Here is a 19,318-nt window from a genome sequence, read left to right as displayed (position 1 = left end):
ACAGAATCCGAAGTGTCATGCTGTTGCATGTCGCGATCCTGGCAGTTGGTCGTAGAAATGCTAACGAGAAGCTGCGACTAGCACCCGCGAACTCGAGTGTCGCTGTCGTCACGGCGTCCCAACTTCTGGCTGCCGAAGCTTCCCTGGACTGCCACACTGGAGAGCGACCTACAGCAGAACAGGCGTCTGCCACAAACACCGCAGCTGTTGGGACGCCGCCAGGATGGTGACCAGAAACAGCATGACATATGTTTGACGTCATGAGGCGGAAATCGAGGAGCACTTTTTTTGGACGCGGTAAATATGCCAGACGGAGATGCGTTCAAGGCACTATACTAATAGCTGGACCGACCAGATCGGAGTGGCGTCGTGCCGCGGGGCGCGTACGTCACAGTGACACAGAGACGCCTGCACCGGTTGCTATTGGCAACAATATGATTCGGTGGCGCTACCTCGCGGGCGCCCTATTGTTACACAGCTGGGAGGATGCGAGCAGACGACGCGCTATGTTAAAGCTGGGAGTGGCTATGTTAGTTCGCATCTATGCCGATTTAAAACGGTTTATTTATTAAGCGTATGACATTCTTCTGGGTGATCTTTCTAGGAAATAGCAACGCCTCAAAGTTTTTTTTTTTTTATAATTGAAAAGTTTTAAAATGTTCAAAAACAAGCCTCGAGATTCACATTATTCAGCTTGCGCGGCGTGCGTCCGGGCTATTCACAGCCTCCCTAATTCTTGTGTTTTTTTGTTGTTGTTTTTACCGTTGGAGGCTGCTGTAGAGAAAGGTTGTACATTCAATAGAGTAAATGATGTGCAGTTGTCATAGCAGTGCACGCGTGCACAGTTGTGTTGCAAAGCGCCGCACACCTGTTTGAGCTGCACTGAGCTTGTCGATACCGACGCCATGTGCGCCTCGACAGTTGCTGCGGAGCAAATGCTCCTCAGCAACGGAAGGTTAGCTCCTCCCGAATCGAATACGTGGCAAAAGAATTTGTCGAATCTTGGCTTCCGCGCTTAAAAGAAAAGTAGAAATGTTCCTAAGTTCTTAAATTTTCGGCTATGGCCCAGCAAGTTCAGGCGATTGATTAACTTGTTCTATCCAAATTTTGCTAAAAATTGTTTATAAATTTAGCATCGCCCGCTCAGAAGCGCATCACGCATCATGCGCATTTCCGTCCGCAAAAATTAAACATACAAACGGTAGTAATTCCATTGCAGGTTTATTCCTCATTTTTTGGGGGACGCTGAATTGTCATTGACTTTCTTGATTTAGGAATTCGATCACGAAGGGGTCTAGCACTTTTCGCGTCGACCGGGTGAATATGAAGAAATTTAGTCGAAATAACTCCGGAAGCCAGCCCCAGCTTCTACCCACCAATTAGGTTTTGGGAAAATGTTCATTTACTGATTTACAAAATCCGAAAAGGAATAAACTCGTAACTACTAAGAGACCAGCTCTTGCACCACACATTGGAACGGGTCCATATCACAAGACCGAATGACATTTTAGCGAACGGCGACATTTGAGCGAATGGTCGTTTTAGCGAATAATGGGGGCGCGCGTTAACCCATTCGTCGTGCTGCGCTTTACGCCGCTTCGCGGCGACAGTCTGCGGCATCTCATTACAAAAATATGAACTCATTTGTCCCACCCAAAACGCCGCTTCGCGGCGTCCGACTATTCGCTAAAGTGTCGTTCGATGAAACGTGGGCGTTCGCTAAAACGTCATTCGATCAAGTGAGTGCCTCCCCATTGGAACCAACAGGATACACACAGTCGCTTTCACTGAAGTAGTCACTAGACACGCGAGAGGTTTCCGAATTTCGCTGACACCTATTTTCAATTTGATGATTCATCCCTTTCATAGCTGTATTCCGTCCGAATCATATTAACAAACACACCCTACTCGCCGTGGTAGATGTTGGAGTGGAGAAAAGTTCAAATTGGACGTTTAGTGTTTATACAACGTGAGGTCGGTCTGCCAGGATAGGGCGACACTGGTTCACACTGTAGATGAGCAATTTCGCCAATGCAGCACGACCGCTAACCTGGGGTCTTTATCGTGCACCAGGCAGTAGTGATACACGATCGCACGCCGACACGATGCTCATCCAGATCGAAACGCGCGGGGGTGGGGATCGAACGCGCGAGCTTCCGCTCCACGTGCGTCGAGCTGGGTGTGGGGTTTAGCTTTAGCCCACTCGGCCACCGATCCCCGTGTTGTAATGGAATAAAGCGCTGGTTATTCTATTTTCATTACCCAGATTTTTGGACTGTGCGTGGCAGAGAACAGCACACCGCCATCTGAGTGCTTCGACACCTCAGCGCCAAAAATGTTTATTGGCACGACTAAGTGTTCCACGTGCGGTTTCAAACTTTGGTAGAATGTCCTGTATACGACATTTTACCGAATAAACATTTTACCAAATAAACATAGCACGTGAAACAGGCTTTACCGCGCGTTAACCAAACAGCACAGGAAGCGAGCTGCTCAGCCGACGCTTCCAACATCTCCGCGGTCGGTCCCAGTCTGTCCTACCCGTGACGTCACAAACGATGATGAAGATACCTAGAGAAGCGCCCCTGTAGTTCGCACACGCCGCCCGCCCGTTTTCATCGCTTATGTGTCCCGTGCTTTACGACACCTATGTGGCGCTGCCTTCAAGATGTTTTTCTTCACGCCTGCCGCTCCTTCACCAAGTTTTACAACAACCTGGCTGTCTATCCATGAGTGCAGATTTCTTCATTTATAGGAGGTTTCGAACGCGCGCTCCTGACGCGCAAGCTAACATGCCCGCGGCGGAGGATGGGCAGGTATCGCGTGCGGAAGGTGCGTTCATAATTTTCCTCCTCCCTCGTCACCCGTCAGACTGCCTGGTCGGTACTGTCTTGTCGCCACTCACGCATTTTAGCCCATATCGGTGGCCACCTACATGCACAATAAAGGGTTTCTGTTTGTTTGTTTTTTCACTCGGTGGAAGAACTCTATCAGTAACCTGAACAGCTGGTAGATTTTCATCACACTTACGTTGCTGGACGGATATTGCATAGCATGGATGTGTGCCACAATTAAGTAAATTTGAAGATACCAGATTCATAAGTCGTATTTTAGTCACTATCTACCGGGGGAAAACAAATTGTTCGATGCTCGAACAGGTGAAGCAATTTTCTGCTGTGTAAATTTTCTTTAGCATAGATGTTTTACTTCCCAGAGCGTCGAAATAAAATTTAATTTCGTTAAAATACGCGGGAATATCAGAGAGTTTAGTATGTAAGACTTATGTGGCAAGGACGGATTGTGCTAATATAACTCGTATAACCCTTAATTAGAAATTAATCACTGAAAGCATACCGACGTTGCACTTGTATGAAACACCTCGCGAAGTAGGTGTCAGCAAAATATTTTTTTATTATTTCTATGCTGAATTAAACATTCATTTTAGCATATACAGCTTAGTTGCCAGAGGGGGTCGACGCTCGGACCGCGGGGATAAAATAGGGTATACACTAAAGTTATATTAATAATTGATTTCAGATATAGAAAGTATAGGCACATTATACGGTGGGTATTTTTAGTAAAATTGCAAAATTAGTATGCTTAACTTGTATTGGATTTCAACACCACGGGAAGTCATATTTATAATTTCAACAGACGTTGCAAGACGTGGGTTGAAGGGAAGCCACAGCACATTTAAAACATAATTTATTGCCGTGACGTTTTGTCTCTTTACCCTATCAGGTTGCAAATAAACGGATTCGTAGTACAATATGATAGGAATAACTACTACGAACAAATTACGACTACAAAAGAAACACTTACGACAGGAAAGCAGCTTTATTCACAACTGAAATTTATTGCTTGAAAAGGAAGAAAAGAAAAAGCACATAACCCGCCACCTACAGATTACATAACTTGCTCACAGCAAAACTCCCCACACGTTGGCCTTATAGTCGAGAGATGCTAGGCTCTATTTGTGCCACTCATGGTTCGTATTCATTTTACGTAAGCTATATCGTCGAGGGGCATACAGGAGTGGCGACCCCCTTACAGCCAGAAGTACTGGACATTGTATATGATGTGCCAATCAAAGTTGAATATCGTATGTCGCAACTCGAATTGGTAGACTCAAGAGTTGTACTGAACACCGTCCACACTGTCCAGTTTCTTCCCCCTGCAAAGAGATCAATCTTTAATCACTGTAATAAATTATGAAGGTGTACGCATTCCCAATTAGTGAAGAGGGTGTGAAAAAAAGAATATATGTACACTTAAGAATGGAGTGTATTGGTATCCCAGTGAGCGTGAAAAACGGTATATGTGTACACCTAAGAATGGGGTATATTGGTATTCCCAGTGAGTGAGGAGTGTGTAAAACGGAATACATGTACACCCCGGGGGTGGGGTGTTTCTGTACACCCGGTGAGTATGGGGGCGTACGGAAAGGTGTCAAAATGAGGTGCTTATGTGCACCCCTTTCTGGGGTGTAGCATATTGCCGCCCGCAGAGCCGAGAAGGCAACGCTTGGTCACGGTCTCCTAAAAGATTACCGGCCATTCTCGCAGCAGACGTAACTTTCCCTCTGCTTTGTTATTCTCGAAAGTGCCACTTCACCCTCGCCCGAGCGCGCGACGCTCGAACCTTCTTTGCCGAACTTGCGAGGGGCGCTGAGAGCGGTGGTCGGAGGCGGACGTGTGTCGCGTTGGCTCCGCGTTACTGTGCTCATTTGTGCGGTGTTTCTGGCTCTATTTTCTTGAAAGTGGTGTCAAAGTGTCCGGCTCGTCGAGAGGAACTCATCGATATCGGTGGTGAGTCATTCCATCGATTTATTGGGACTTTACGGACTTGGAAAGGTGGTGACGGCGAGGCGGGGGCAGTTAGGCCTAACGGAGTACGGGAAGGTAGGCCTAACACCGGCGTGGTGGCGACGGAGGTGCAAGGGGACGGCATGGAGGCTGATGTCGGCCGGAATGCTGGGAATATGGTCGTGGAAGTGCCCGGAGAAGAATTGGATCCGGAGGATTGTGCGGGTTGGATGAAAGTGCGCACGAATGGAAGATCGGACGGCTCTGCGGAGGCTAGACCTAATTCCCATGTGGCCAGGCGGGTGATAGAGAGAATAGAGAGGGGAGCCAAGATGCCGAGGGTATTGCCCCGGGAGGCCATTAAGGTGATCATGAGGCCAAGAGGAGGTCTGGATCTGTCCAGGGTGTCTATCGTGAAAGTGATGTGTGCGATTGGCAAGGCGGCGCGTGTGGAGATGGAGGATATGGGCAAGGATACGTTATGCCCGAATGTTCAACAGAACATTGTGGTGGTGTGCACTGAGGATGAACAGCGGGTTAGGAGATATGCGAACGTGGAGGTGTTGGTGGTGGAAGGGAAGAGCTTCGAGACGAAGGCGTACGTGGCGGCTCCGTATGGGACGACGAAGGGAGTCATCAGAGGTGTGCCGTTGGAGCATTCGGCGGAGGACATTGACAGGAACGTGGTGGGCCCGAGGAATCCGACTGCGAGGGCGACACAGCGCATTGGATCGTCGGCTACGGTCATTGTGGTCTTTGAAGGTGAAGTGGTGCCAAGACAAGTGTATTATGGTGGAGGAGTTTTGAGATGTTCTTTGTATAGGAAGCATTTTGAGGTCTGTTTTGTGTGTGGGAGGGTAGGACATCGCTCGGATGTCTGCCCTACCCCGGAGATGAAGCGGTGTATGGGGTGTGGGGTTAGTGGGCAACAGGAGCACGAGTGCACCCCTAGGTGCAAGCTATGTGGGGGACAACACGTGACCGGGGATAGGGTGTGTAGGAATAGGTTCCGCACACCGTATATTGTACGGAAAAGGTTTTGGGAACGTAAAGAGTTGGATCATAAGTCGAGAGGGGGCTCCCTTTCCGGTGCAGGGGCTGTGAGGGGAGAAGATTTTCCGGACTTGGGAGGGTCCAGGTCGGTTTCGACGGAAAGGGGGGATAGTAGGTCGAGGAGTAGGAGCAGAGGGGAGGAAAGACAGGTGTCATGGGCACAGGTGGTGAAGTCGGGTGATGAGGAGATGGAAAAGCTCAGGGAGGATAATAGGCGGCAGGCCGGGGAGATCATGGAGCTGAGGAAGGAGAACAAAGAGCTGATGGAGAAGGTTGAGATGCTCACCGGGGTTATTAAGCAATTGGCGGCTAAGGTGGAGAAGATTGCGGCGGAGGGGGAGCCTTCTCATCTGGGGGCGCCACCGGCTAAGAGAAAGAGTGCGGGGGGTGGAGGTGGTAGTGATGTGTCGGGAATGGAGAAGCAGATAATAGATTTGAATGAGAGGGTGGTGCGGCAGGAGGGAGGGTTGAGGAAGGTGAATGAGAAGTTGGATGAGGTGGCAAGGGTTGTCATGGGGATTGAGTCGTTCTTAACACAATGGAAGAAGTAGTTAAGGTTTGGGTTTGGAATTGCAATGGATACAAGGGCAGGAAGGCGGTGCTTCAGCAATATGTGCAGGCGGCAGAGGAGAAACCGGATGTCATTATGTTACAGGAGGTGGGGCCGAATGATGTGTGGCTTTCGGGATACGTGGCCTATGGGGTGAAGGTAGTGTCAAAGGGGGGTAGGAGGGGTGTTTGTACGTTGGTTAGACGGGGGTTGCCGGTGGTGGAAGGGAAGTTGGAGGGGGAGAAGAATGTGGAGTTTCTGGCCTTGGAGGTGGTGTTTGGCAAGAGTGGTGTTTGTTTGTGTAATGTGTACAACAGCCCAAAGTATGGGAGGCAGAGGTTTGGGAAACTTTTCAGGGAATGTGTGAGATGGGCTGGGGATGGGGGCCTGGTGGTGGCTGGGGATTTCAATGCGAGACATGAGGAGTTTGGATATGTGGACAACACGGCTAAGGGGAGGAATTTGTTGAGGGACTCAGAGGATGTAGGCTTGATTTTGGTGTCGGATTCTCGGCATCCCACGTTGATGGCTAAGACGGCGGTGCAGAGAGAGACGATGCCGGATTTGGCTTTTGTTAGGGGGGTAGATGTGGAGTGGAGAAATACGGGCATGGATTTGGGCAGTGATCACAGGGTAGTAGAGGTTTTGGTACATTTGGAGGGCAGAAGAAAGGGGAAGAGGAGGCACAAGGTGGTGGATTGGGGCGCCTTTAGGAGGGGTGGTGATATGGGGGGGGTTGTCGATGTGAAGGGGTGGTCTGAGGCAGTTGTAAAAGCGGCGAGGGAAGCGAGTAGAGAGGTGGAGGTGGATGCAGAGTTGGGGGGGAATTGGATAGCAGGTTGGTAGGTTTGATGGAGGCGAAGGAGGCGTTGTATCGCAGGTGGAGGGAACATAGGGGTAATAGGAGGTTGCGGAAGAGGGTAGCGGAGATGAATAGAGAAATTGCAAGGTACAGTGAAGAACTGGCGAGGCAGCAGTGGGACGATGTGTGCGTAAGGGCGGGAGGTAGGTTGCAGATGGGGGAAACATGGAGGTTGTTAAGGCATTTATTGGATGGGACGCGGACTCGTAGTTATCAAAGGGGAAGGTTAGGTGAGGCTCTGTATGGAGCTAGGAAGGAATTGGGGGAGGAGGGGTTTAGGAGGGCTCTGATGGACAAGTACCTTCCTAGGGTGGGGGGAATGAATTTTCCGGGCTATAAGGGGGAGGTGAATGAGGATCTGGATAGGGCTGTGGAGACGTGGGAAGTGAGGGCGGCGTTGCAGAGGGTGAAAACGAGGTCTGCGTCAGGGCCGGATGGGGTTAGTAACAATATGCTGCGTAACTTGGGGGAAGAAGCTGTTGAGGTGCTCACGGGGCTGTTTAATAGGTGTTGGGAGAGCGGGGAAGTGCCTGAAGAATGGAAAACGGCTAGGATGGTGTTGTTGGCTAAGCCGAATAAACCGGTGGGGGTGCAGAATTTGAGACCGATTTCGCTTACGTCGTGTGTTGGTAAGGTTTTGGAGCACGTGGTATTGCGAAGGTGGAATAATTTTCTGGAAGGGAGGGGGGTGTTTAGTGATACTATGTTCGGATTTAGGGAGGGGTTGTGTGCACAGGATGCAATGTTGTTACTGAAGCATGAGGTTGTGCAGTCGAGGAAAGTGGGGGTTGTGTTGGGATTGGATCTCAAGAGTGCCTTTGATAGGGTGCAGCATTCGGCCATATTAGAAAGAATGTCGGAGTTGGGGTTGGGGAAGAGAAGCTATGAGTATGTGAGGAGCTTCTTGACTGGGAGGAGCGCGGAATTGGTTGCTGGGGAGTATGAGGTTGGGAAGAGGGGGTTGGGATGTATAGGTACGCCGCAAGGCGCGGTTATCTCGCGGATGTTGTTTAATTTGGTCATGGCAAAGGTGGGGAAGAGGTTAACGAGAGAAGGGATCGGTCACTCCATTTATGCGGATGACTTGACGTTGTGGTGTGTTGGTAAGGGCGTGGAGGAGACTAGAGATACGTTGCAACGAGGAATTGATGCTATTGAGGAAGAGTTGGCGGGTACAGGGTTGGAGTGCAATCATGAGAAGTCGGCGTATGTTGTGGTGGGGCCGAGGAGTAGGAGATGGCAGGATGTGGAGTTGAGGGCGAATGGGGGAATGATACCTAGAGTTAAGGAGCTGAGAGTGTTGGGACTGTGGTTACAGGAGGCTAGGGGTAATGGCGTGATGTTGGATAAGTTGCAAAGGAAGGTCGGGGCAGCGATGCAGATGGTTAGGAGGGTGGCTAGTAGGAGGAGGGGTATGAAGGAGGAGAGTGTTTTGAGGCTGGTGCAGGCTTTTGGGATGAGCCACATCGCGTATGTGGCTGGGTATCTGAAGTGGGGGGTGACGGAGAAAGGGAAGATTAATGCTCTGATACGTAGGATATATAAGGCGGCGATTGGGTTGCTGGCATGTACTAGCACGGAGATGATGGAGCGATTGGGTGTGCATAATACATTGGAAGAGGTGATAGAAGCGCAGAGGATCTCGCAGACGGAGAGGTTGAGGGGGTCTGCGGTGGGGCGTAGGGTGTTGAGCAGGGTGGGGGTGGGTGCTGAGGCTGGCAGGGGGGGATTGGAAAGGATTAAGGATGAGGACATGAGGAGGTTGAGGGTTAGGCCGGTGCCGAGGCACATGCATCCGGAACGGGATAAGGGGCGTAGGCAGGCAAGGGCGCAGGCGCTGTATAGGCTGTATGGGAAGGAGGAGGGTAGTGTTTATGTGGACGGAGCTTTTGATGGGGACCGGGGGGTGGCTGTGGTTGTGGCGGGTAAAGATGGTAGGGTGGTTACAGCGTCGGGATTGAGATGTGACAGTGCGGAAGAAGTTGAGGAGGTGGCGGTTGCAATGGCAATTTCTATCGAGGGTGTAAGGAAGGTATTTAGTGATGCAATGGGGGTTGTCAGGCGCTTCATGAATGGAACGGTGAGTGAGAGGGCTAAGAGGTTGATCAGTGTGAAGGGACAAGTGGAACTAATATGGAGCCCTGCACATGAGGTGGGGAATGATATGGCCGACTGCTGCGCCCGAGGACTCTTAGGCCGGGCTTCGCAGGAGGGGTCGTATGTGCCGGTGGGTTATGGAGAGTATCTTGATTGTTGCAGACGGGATAGGAGGAGGTTCCCGGAACCTCACAAGGATTTGTGTCGGGAGGATGCGGTGCTGTTTAGGCAGTTGCAGGTGATGTGTGTGTATACCCCGGTGTTGGGGAGACATGTGGACCCAGGGAATTTTGAGAGTGACTTGTGCAGGGTATGTAAGGACAGTCGGGCAACGCTGCAGCATATTGTGTGGGGCTGTGAACAACGGGGGCATGAGGCATCGGGGACCCAGGACTGGCCGGAGGACTTCAAGGATGGTGTGATGTGTGTGGACTTGGAGGGACAAAGGGGTTTCGTCCAGCGAACCCGGCGCTTGCTTCACCGGCAGACTGTGCGTAGGTGTGTTGGTGAAGGGGTGACGGAGGGGTAGGGGTTTTCGCAGGACCATAAAGAGGTTTTCCACCACCACCGAACTTGCGAGATAGTGACACACGGTAGATAAGCAGCTGCCCGCGACCTTGTCGAGTCAGTCTCAGTCTCGCTCGCGCTCTGTTTCGCCGCCGAATCGCCGCCTGCTTTTCAGCTGCCTCGGTGCTTTTTCGTTACTTATTTTTGGTTGGCACAAGTTCGCCCATTAAACCTTTATTTTCAGTTTACTCTTTGCCTTCTCGTCGCCTTAATTCGTGACATTTCTGGCGGAGGTGCGGGCTACAAAACCCGTGCAGCGTACCCCTAGAAGAACTCGGTCAACAAGCCCCATTTCCCGACGACCTTCCGTTGAAGACTCAGAGCATCGCGCCAGCCGCCGTCTTCAAGGGAAAGCTCCTGAACTCGGACCCCTGCCGCGGAAATCAAAGAAGACCGCGACGATGGCCGCTCCGCCCGTCGTTGTCCTGCCCGTCGCCCCCCGATCGCCGACCACTTTCCATGGCGAAATCTATGAAGACGTCGAGGACTGGATACTTCACTATGAGCGCGTCGCCCGCCACAACGGATGGAACGCCGAGCAACGCCTCCAGAACCTATACTTCTCGCTGGAAGGTACCGCAAGGCACTGGTTGGAAAACCACGAGCCTTCGCTTATATCGTGGGATATCTGCGCCGCCGAGTTGAGGCGAACATTCTTGAACCAACACCGGCGACAGAATGTGGAAGACCTGCTCCAGACGCGGACACAAGCCCCGACGAAAGCGTGACAAGCTACATTGAAGACGTGCTACGACTCTGTACACGCGCCGACCCTCAAGCCACCGAGGAGAAGTTGCGCTTCCTCATGAGGGGCGTCAAGAGTGAAATCTTCGGTGGACTTGTCCGCAGCCCCCCGACGACGGTAGATGGCTTCGTGGCCGAGGCAACCAACATCGAGCGAGCGCTGTTAGCCAGAGCTGTGAACTATTAACGACTCGCCGGTGTGTCAACGGTACCGGCTGTCTCGCCACCTCGCTCCGATGTCAATGGTGTCGGCATCGAACACCTGCGGCAGATAATCCGCGACGTCGTTCGAGAAGAAATCAGGAAGGTTCTGCTCACTGCCGATCGCCCTGCCTCGCTTTCTATGGCGGAAGTAGTGCGTGAGGAGGTGCAGCGAGCCTTCCAGCAGGAGGCTCCCGTCGACCTGCCACCACCGGAACAACCAACGGTGAGCTACGCCGCCATGGCTGGACGACCGCCAGTTGCTGCCCGTCAACCTCCTGCGCCGCAACGACAAGACACACCAGCACCGCCGTACCCCCGACGTCTTGACCACCGGCCTCAGTGCGTCCGGCGAGAACAACCGGCGCCCAGGAAGACTGACGTGTGGCGGACGGCTGATCGACGCCACCTGTGCTACCATTGTGGTGAAGCGGACCACATCTACCGACGATGCCCCTACCGCCAGCTGGGCCTACGAGGGTTTGCGCCCAATGACCCTCGACCAGGTTTTGGAGAGCGACTTCGGGACATCGAGGACTACCTCCGCCGACCTTCATCTCCTGAGTCGTCTCGCCGCCGAGGATTCTATTCACCATCTCCCCGACGCTCGCCATCGCCCTTCCGGCGGTCCCGCTGAGAAAGCCTGTCCCCCCTGCCTCGCCGGGAAAATTGAGTACGGCAATACCGGGACGTGGTATTGCCGGTGACGAACGACTCCAATACCCTCCACAAACGTCGGAGGGCTCCCACACTAGCGACGAAACGGATAGGAACGACGCTTCTGTGACGGTATCAAATAACCTCGGCGTTACCATCGACGGCCACGACGCGAAGGCACTCGTCGACACCGGAGCAGACTATTCCGTTTTAAGTGGTAAGCTCTCTCGCCGCCTTCGGAAAGTGATGACGCCGTGGGATGGCCCGAAAATACGAACCGCCGGCGGACGTCATCACACGAGTGGGAAGGTGTACTGCGCGTGTGGACATCCACGGAGAGTCCTGCCCCGTCGAATTCGTCGTCCTCAAAGACTGTTCGAGAGACGTCATCCTTGGCATGGACTTCCTTTGTGAGTACGGTGCCGTGATCGACCTTGAAGCAAACAGGCTGACGCTGCGAAAGCCCGTGCTACCTCCGGAGGGATCCAAAACTTCGCCAGCCGCCGTCCGAGTCATTGCGGACCACGTGAACCTGCCGCCACGGTCCAGTGTTCTTGTGCCCATCGTGACCGATGCAGTTGCCAGCGGGAAAGTCCTTCCGGAAGGCATCGTCAAACTGCTTCTCGGAAGAGGAATAGGCGTCGCGAGGGGCGTAGCGGAGCTGCGGGATGGACGTTCTGTGGTCCTCGTGACGAACTTTCGACCGGGGGCGCAGCACCTCACGAAAGGTGCCACTATTGGACACGTCGAGGAACTCCGGGCTGACGCCGAAATCGCCGTGATCTCCGACGAGCCCTCGCCATGTCAGCCGTACAGTAAACCGCCGCCACATATCGACGTTAACCCCAAGCTCAGCGCCACGGAACGACGACAGCTCGGAGACCTCCTCGCCGAGTTCGGCGACTGCTTTGCGACGACGTTGAGGGTGCGCCAGACAACAGTTGGTAAACACCTTATCATTACCAACGAGGACGCGCTCCGTGTGCATCGGCCGCCGTACCGGGTCTCCCCAAAGGAACGAGAGGCCATTCATAAACAAGTACAGGAGATGCCCACCGACGACACCATTCAGCCTTCGAGCAGCCCGTGGGCCTCTCCAGTCGTGCTGGTAAAGAAGACGGAACGCTTCGATTCTGCGTTGACTACCGGCGGCTCAACGCGGTCACAAAGAAAAACGTGTATCCGCTCCCCCGCATCGACGACACGCTGGACCGGCTGCGCCACTCCCGATACTTTTCGTCGATGGACCTTAAGAGTGGCTACTGGCAGATCGAAGTCGACGAACGGGACCGAGAAAAGACTGCCTTCGTCACGCCCGACGGACTGTTTGAGTTCAAGGTGATGCCCTTCGGACTGTGCACGGCGCCGGCAACGTTCCAACGTGGACACCGTCCTGGCAGGCCTCAAGTGGCAGAGCTGTCTCGTTTACCTCGACGACGACGTCGTGGTATTCTCGGCCAACGTCGACGAGCGTTTACGACGCCTTCGGGTCGTTTTAGAGGCAATCAGGACCGCAGGACTCACCCTCAAGCCGACAAAGTGCCGGTTTGCCTACGGCCAACTGAAGTTCCTGAGCCACGTTGTGAACAACGAAGGTGTAAGTCCTGACCCTGAGAAGACTCGCGCCGTAGCGGCCTTTCCACCGCCCACCGACAAAACGGCCGTCCGAAGATTCCTTGGACTTTGCGCATAATACCGGCGATTCGTTCAGGATTTCGCCAAGCTTTCTGCGCCGCTAACGCACCTTACGAAAGACGCCGTGAACTTCGACTGGGGTGGAGAACAACAACAGGCATTCGACGAACTAAAGCGACGGCTCCAGTCACCACCGATTCTCGGCCACTTCGACCAATCAGCCGAAACGGAGGTCCAGAGGGACGCCAGTAATACAGGACTCGGAGCGGTACTGGTCCAACGACAAGACGGCGCGGAGCGCGTGATCGCAATCGCTAGCCGGACGCTCTCGAACACAGAACGCAATTACTCGACGACCGAGAAGGAATGTCTGGCCGTCGTTTTGGCCCCCATCACGAAATTCCGGCCATACTTGTACGGGACTCCTTTTCGGGTAGTCACCGACCACCATTCGCTGTGTTGGCTAGCGAGCTTGAAGGACCCATTGGGACGCCTCGCTCGGTGGAGCCTACGACTGCAAGAGTACGACGTGACCGTGGTCTACAAGTCAGGCCGAAAACACAGCGACGCCGACTGCCGGTCCAGAGCCCCTGTCGAGTCAGATACCGTATGTGCCAAAGACGACGACGACGACCACCACCACTTTCTTGGCGCGGTAAGCCTTTACGGCATGGCAGCGCTCCAGCGGGACGATCCTGAGTTGCGTGCACTGATCCACCACTTGGAGGGACGAGGGGGTACAATTCCCCGAGCCTTCTCGCGTGACCTGCCAAGATTCGCCGCCTGGAGAGGCCTCCTCTATAAAGAGAACTTCGGTTACAACAACTCGACGTGGCTCCTGGTCATACCTGCTAGTCTTCAAGAAGAGATCTTTCAAGCCTGCCACGACGACCCAACATCTGGTCACCTTCGCTACAGTAGGACTCTTGCACGGATCCGAGAAAAATACTACTGGCCCAAGCTCCCGAAGGCTGTCCACCTCTACGTCCGTTCGTGCCACGAATGCCAACGACGCAAGAAACCACCGACGAAGCCGGCAGGTCTCCTGCAACCGATCGCGCCCCCGACTGCATCATTCCAGCAGGTTGGAATGGATCTTCTCGGACCTTTCCCAACGTCGACGCAGGGAAACCGGTGGATAATCGTGGCAACTGAATATCTCACCAGGTACGCCGAGACAAAAGCACTCCCGTCGGGGACCGCCGTGGAAGTAGCCAAGTTCTTTGTGGAGTCCATCGTCCTCTGACACGGCGCTCCCCAAGACCTGATTACGGACCGAAGATCCTCGTTCATGGCGCAACTGACACAAGAGATACTCCGCCTAAGCCACGCCGACCACCGCCGGACCGCGGCATACCACCCGCAGACCAACGGGCTGACGGAGCGATTAAACAAGACCATCGCAGACATGATGTCGATGTACGTGGACGTGGAACACAAGACGTGGGATGAAGTGTTGCCCTACGTCACGTTTGCGTACAACACGGCGATTCAAGAGTCTACCGGCATTACACCCTTTCAGCTGGTGCACGGCAGAAAGGTGACGACGATGCTCGAAGCCATGCTGCCCCACGACCCGACGGACGACGGCACTGACGGCGACGCCCAGCTGGTCACCCAACGAGCAGAAGAAGTACGCCAGCTAGCCCGTCTTCAAATAAAGGACCAGCAACGTGTGGACACTGGCCGGTACAACCTTCGCCGCCGCGACGTGGAGTTCCAGCCCGGAGACAGGGTATGGGTGTGGACGCCCATTCGCCGCCGCGGCCTCAGCGAGAAACTGTTAAGACGCTACTTCGGACCCTACAAGGTCATCCGCCGCCTTGGGGACTTGAACTACGAGGTGCTCCCCGATGGAACTCGCCCATCAGGACGCCGCCAGCCACGACCCGAAGTCGTCCACGTAGTTCGACTCAAGCCGTTCTATGCGCGTTAGGATTGTGACACTGCATGTTTGTTTTGTTTCGCCGTAATTGTTTTAGCCATTTCCGTTTTCCTTTCGTTTTGCATCGTGGCGATGCACTTTTAAAAGGGGGATAATGCCGCCCGCAGAGCCGAGAAAGCAACGCTTGGTCACGGTCTTCTAGGAGATTCCCGGTCATTCTCGCAGCAGACGTAACTTTCCCTCTGCTTTGTTACTCTCGAAAGTGCCAGTTCATCCTCGCCCTGAGCGCGCGACGCTCGAACCTCCTTTGCCGAACTTTCGAGATAGTGACGCACGGTAGATAAGCAGCTGCCCGCGACCTTGTCGAGTCAGTTTCAGTCTCGCTCGCGCTCTGTTTCGCCACCGAATCGCCACCTGCTTTTCTGCTGCCTCGACGCTCTTTCGTTACTTATTTTTGGTTGGCACAAGATCGCCCATTAAACCTTTATTTTCAGTTTACTCTTTGCCTTCTCGTCACCTTAATTCGTCAGAATATATACCCAAGGGGGGGGGGGGGGGGTTGTATATGTGACAAGTCACATACACCCCAATGGGTGTAAGTACTACACCCTCTTTTTTTAGAGTGTGTGGGGTACAGTATGACACTGCTTGTAGTCACTATGAAAAACTAAGAATGCTATCGTCTCAGGAATTCCTGCTCTCGAAGCGTCCACAGTTCATTCTCAGGTGGTCCGCTATCTTCTTCCGCAATGTGCGAAGCATAGGGAACATGAGCCTAAAACGGCGACGATGAATCTCGGCCCTACATTGTAATCCCACAGGACTTGGCGTGCTAGTATCACTATCAGTTTTTGAAAGCGATTGTATGTACGCCTTTGGCAATGGACGTGCATCCCAAACACTCGAGACACGAGTGAGCAATGTACGATCAACTATACAAGGGGTGAAAATATGCAAATTCTTTTCTGGGCAAGCACAGTTGGGGCAGATGTCTGTCGCGGTAACGCCCCAATGTGATAATCTGTCCCTGTTGGGCAACAGCACCCTCCCCCCCCCCCCCCCCCCCACAGTTCCTTTGCACCTTTGCACCACGCCAGTATCGGCAGCGTCCGCTGGTACGTCTGCGGTTAACATGTCATCCCAACTCCGGGCTTGGTGCCGAACAGACACCTCAGCCGCACAATGTGCTTCACAAATTTGCGATACTGGAGTCTCCTGAAAGTGTACACTTGGTATCCCTTCGGTCGCCCGGAGCTGTATCGTGACGACGAGACGAGACGACGAGACACGGCGACTCCGCCAGGACTATGCGCCTAAACAACCCTTTCGCTCTTTTCGTCCAGGTACTGGCGGTGCAAGTGGCTTTTGCGATTCTCGCAACTGGGTGAGGAACAGTCATCGAACGACCTGCGACGAACAGGGACTGCGTATCGCTTTGGACCACGCCAGTACGCGCTGGCAAAGCAACAATCAACAATCCCACGGCGGGCAATTTTTTGCATCGACAACTTCGGGAAGCCCCATCGATAACTTCATCGCAGTCAACGCTTGATACAAAACAACGCCCACACTTGGGACTCGTCAGTGGGCACGGCGACTAAACCAGGACTATGCGCCTAAACAACCCTTTCGCTCTTTTCGTCCAGATACTGGCGGTGCAAGTGGCTTTTGTGATTCTCGCAACTGGGCGAGGAACAGTCATCGAACGACCTGCGACGAACCGGGACTGCGTATCGCTTTGCACTACGCCAGAACGCGCTGACAAAGCAACATTGAACAATCCCACGGCGGGCAATTTTTTGCATCGACAACTTCGGCAAGCCACATCGATAACTTCATCGCAGTCAACGCTGGATACAAAACAACGCCCACACTTGGGACTCGTCAGTGGGCACGGCGACTCCGCCAGGACTATGCGCCTAAACAACCCTTTCGCTTTTTTCGTCCCGATACTGGCGGTGCAAGTGGCTTTTGCGATTCTCGCAACTGGGCGAGGAACAGTCATCGAACGACCTGCGACGAACCGGGACTGCGTATCGCTTTGGACCACGCCAGTACGTGCTGACAAAGCAACAATCAACAATCCCAAGGCGGGCAATTTTTTGCATCGACAACTTCGGTAAGCCCCATCGATAACTTCATCGCAGTCAACGCTGGATACAAAACAACGCCCACACTTGCGACTCGTCAGTGGGCACGGCGACTCCACCAGGACTATGTGCCTAAACAACCCTTTCGCTCTTTTCGTCCAGATACTGGCGGTGCAAGTGGCTTTTGCGATTCTCGCAACTGGGCGAGGAACAGTCATCGAACGACCTGCGACGAACCGGGACTGGGTATCGCTTTGGACCACGCCAGTACGCGCTGAAAAAGCAACATTCAACAATCCCACGGCGGGCAATTTTTTGCATCGACAACTTCGGCAAGCCCCATCGATAACTTCACCGCAGTCAACGCTGGATACAAAACAACGCCCACAATTGGGACTCGTCAGTGGGCACGGCGACTCCACCAGGACTATGCGCCTAAACAACCCTTTCGCTCTTTTCGTCCAGGTAAGAGACGAACGTTACGAACACTGCTATAGTAGCAATGATGTTTGTCTGTTCGATTTGCCGTGCCCACGGCCATTGTGCGATGTTATTGGCCTTTGTAGGAGTGTATTTAGTATGCTTCTCATGTTGAGCGGTCACGTCGAGTCTAGTCCTGGGCCCGACATGGCTCAGCTAATGGAACAGCTGCAGATAATCGCCAGGCACGTTCAAGATATCAAAGAAGGGAAGGCTGTGACGGACTCACTAATTGCAGAAACGAACGGGAGACTGACCACAATCGAACAAAGAGTGGACAGCCTGACCAAGCTGACAGCAACTGTGACGGCCTTCCAGGATAAGATCTTGTCTCTCGAAAGGAATGTCGACTTTCCAATGGCTAAAATTGACGACTTAGAAGACCGGAGCAGACGTAATAATTTGATTGTGTACGGAATTCACGAAACAACGGATGAGGATAGCATCTTTCTTGAAAACCTTGTGAAGAAATATGTGTTTGAACGTATCCTGAAAGTTCAAACAGCTGGAATAGAAATAATACATCGACTGGGCAGGAAAAACCCAAACTAAACCAGGCCAATCATTCTTATACTACTCGATAGTAGGGACAAAACTAAAATTTTGAGCAGTTGCCGACTATTGAAGGGGTTCGGCTTATAGCATTTCGGAAGATTTTTCCCCACGAGTGCAACAAATTCGACAAAAGCTATGGGAAAGTGCCAAAGACCTACGAAAAAATGGCGATAAAGTTATCTTTCGACATAATAAAAGTAAATGGCAAGGCTTTTCGCTGGGATGACAGTGCGACCAAATGAGTGCCACTAAACTATACCAGGCACGAAGATACTAATTGACTACGGGCCAGTATCCCCCCAGTTCTAGACCGGTGTCCGTCAACTGCTTCCGAAAATAATCCTTGTACTGTAACTAATAATCCCCGCATCGTAACTAATAAACCGCTTAGATTAATTAACTTAAACGCTAGAAGCATTGTAAATAAAACGGTTGAATTCGAAGATATAATTCTCAGTTATGACACCGATGTAATAGTAGTTAGAGACTTGGCTCACGGATGGTATATCTGATATCGAGATTGTTCTGCAGTCTTATAAAATTGTTCGTAAGTACCGTTCCTTTCGGGGAGGGGGGTCGCAATCGTTATCAAAAATAGCATTGATTTTTTCCAGCTAAATACGAAGTTCACAGCTGAGGCTCTATGGGTGAAACTTTTTTTCTGTGACTCATTTCTTCTTGTTGGAGCTGTTTACAGGCCACCAAGTGCTGGCATAGCTGTGATGTATGAAGTTCAAGACTTCTTACAAGAGCAATCTAAGAGTTTCATGAATATAATTATGGGGGGTGACTTCAACCTCCCAAACATCGATTGGCCTTCGATGACCACAGTGGCCACCTGTAAACATTCCGATGCTTTAATTGATATTGCCTTCGCATATAATCTAACACAAATAGTGTCAATTCCCACTCGCATCACAGATTCTACTAGTTCGATTCTTGATCTTGTTTTTGTTTCTCAGAATTTGTATGTTGCCGATGATCACTGTGTGGTGACAGAGGGTTTATCCGACCACCATATGGTTGTTTTTGATTGTCCGGGACTTGTCCCCAAGCGTTGTCTTGATAAGAAAGCGAAGTTTAAGGACTATAATAGAGCACAAGACGAAAGTATAATAGATTACCTCGAGCTATCGT

General features: G+C 52.4%; 1 protein-coding gene and 1 pseudogene across 1 annotated transcript; both read left to right on the top strand.

The window, feature by feature from the left end:
* Positions 1-4,727: 4,727 nt before the first annotated feature.
* On the top strand, positions 4,728-6,480 carry LOC120838716. The gene has a single exon (XM_040208756.3). The coding sequence runs from the start codon at positions 4,949-4,951 to the stop codon at positions 6,407-6,409; it is 1,461 nt and encodes a 486-aa protein (XP_040064690.1). The 5' UTR covers positions 4,728-4,948; the 3' UTR covers positions 6,410-6,480.
* An 11,074-nt stretch (positions 6,481-17,554) lies between these two features.
* LOC115323619 lies at positions 17,555-18,423 on the top strand (annotated as a pseudogene).
* The last annotated feature ends 895 nt before the right edge of the window (positions 18,424-19,318 follow it).

This window comes from Ixodes scapularis, unplaced genomic scaffold (assembly GCF_016920785.2).
Source record: "Ixodes scapularis isolate PalLabHiFi unplaced genomic scaffold, ASM1692078v2 PGA_scaffold5__190_contigs__length_132052651, whole genome shotgun sequence".
NCBI classification, from domain to species: domain Eukaryota; kingdom Metazoa; phylum Arthropoda; class Arachnida; order Ixodida; family Ixodidae; genus Ixodes; species Ixodes scapularis.
This window is presented reverse-complemented; position numbering and strand designations above follow the sequence as displayed.

Coding starts and splice junctions, on each gene's coding strand:
- LOC120838716 (XM_040208756.3), top strand. CDS start 4,949: ATGGAGGCTGATGTCGGCCGGAATGCTGGGAATATGGTCGTGGAAGTG.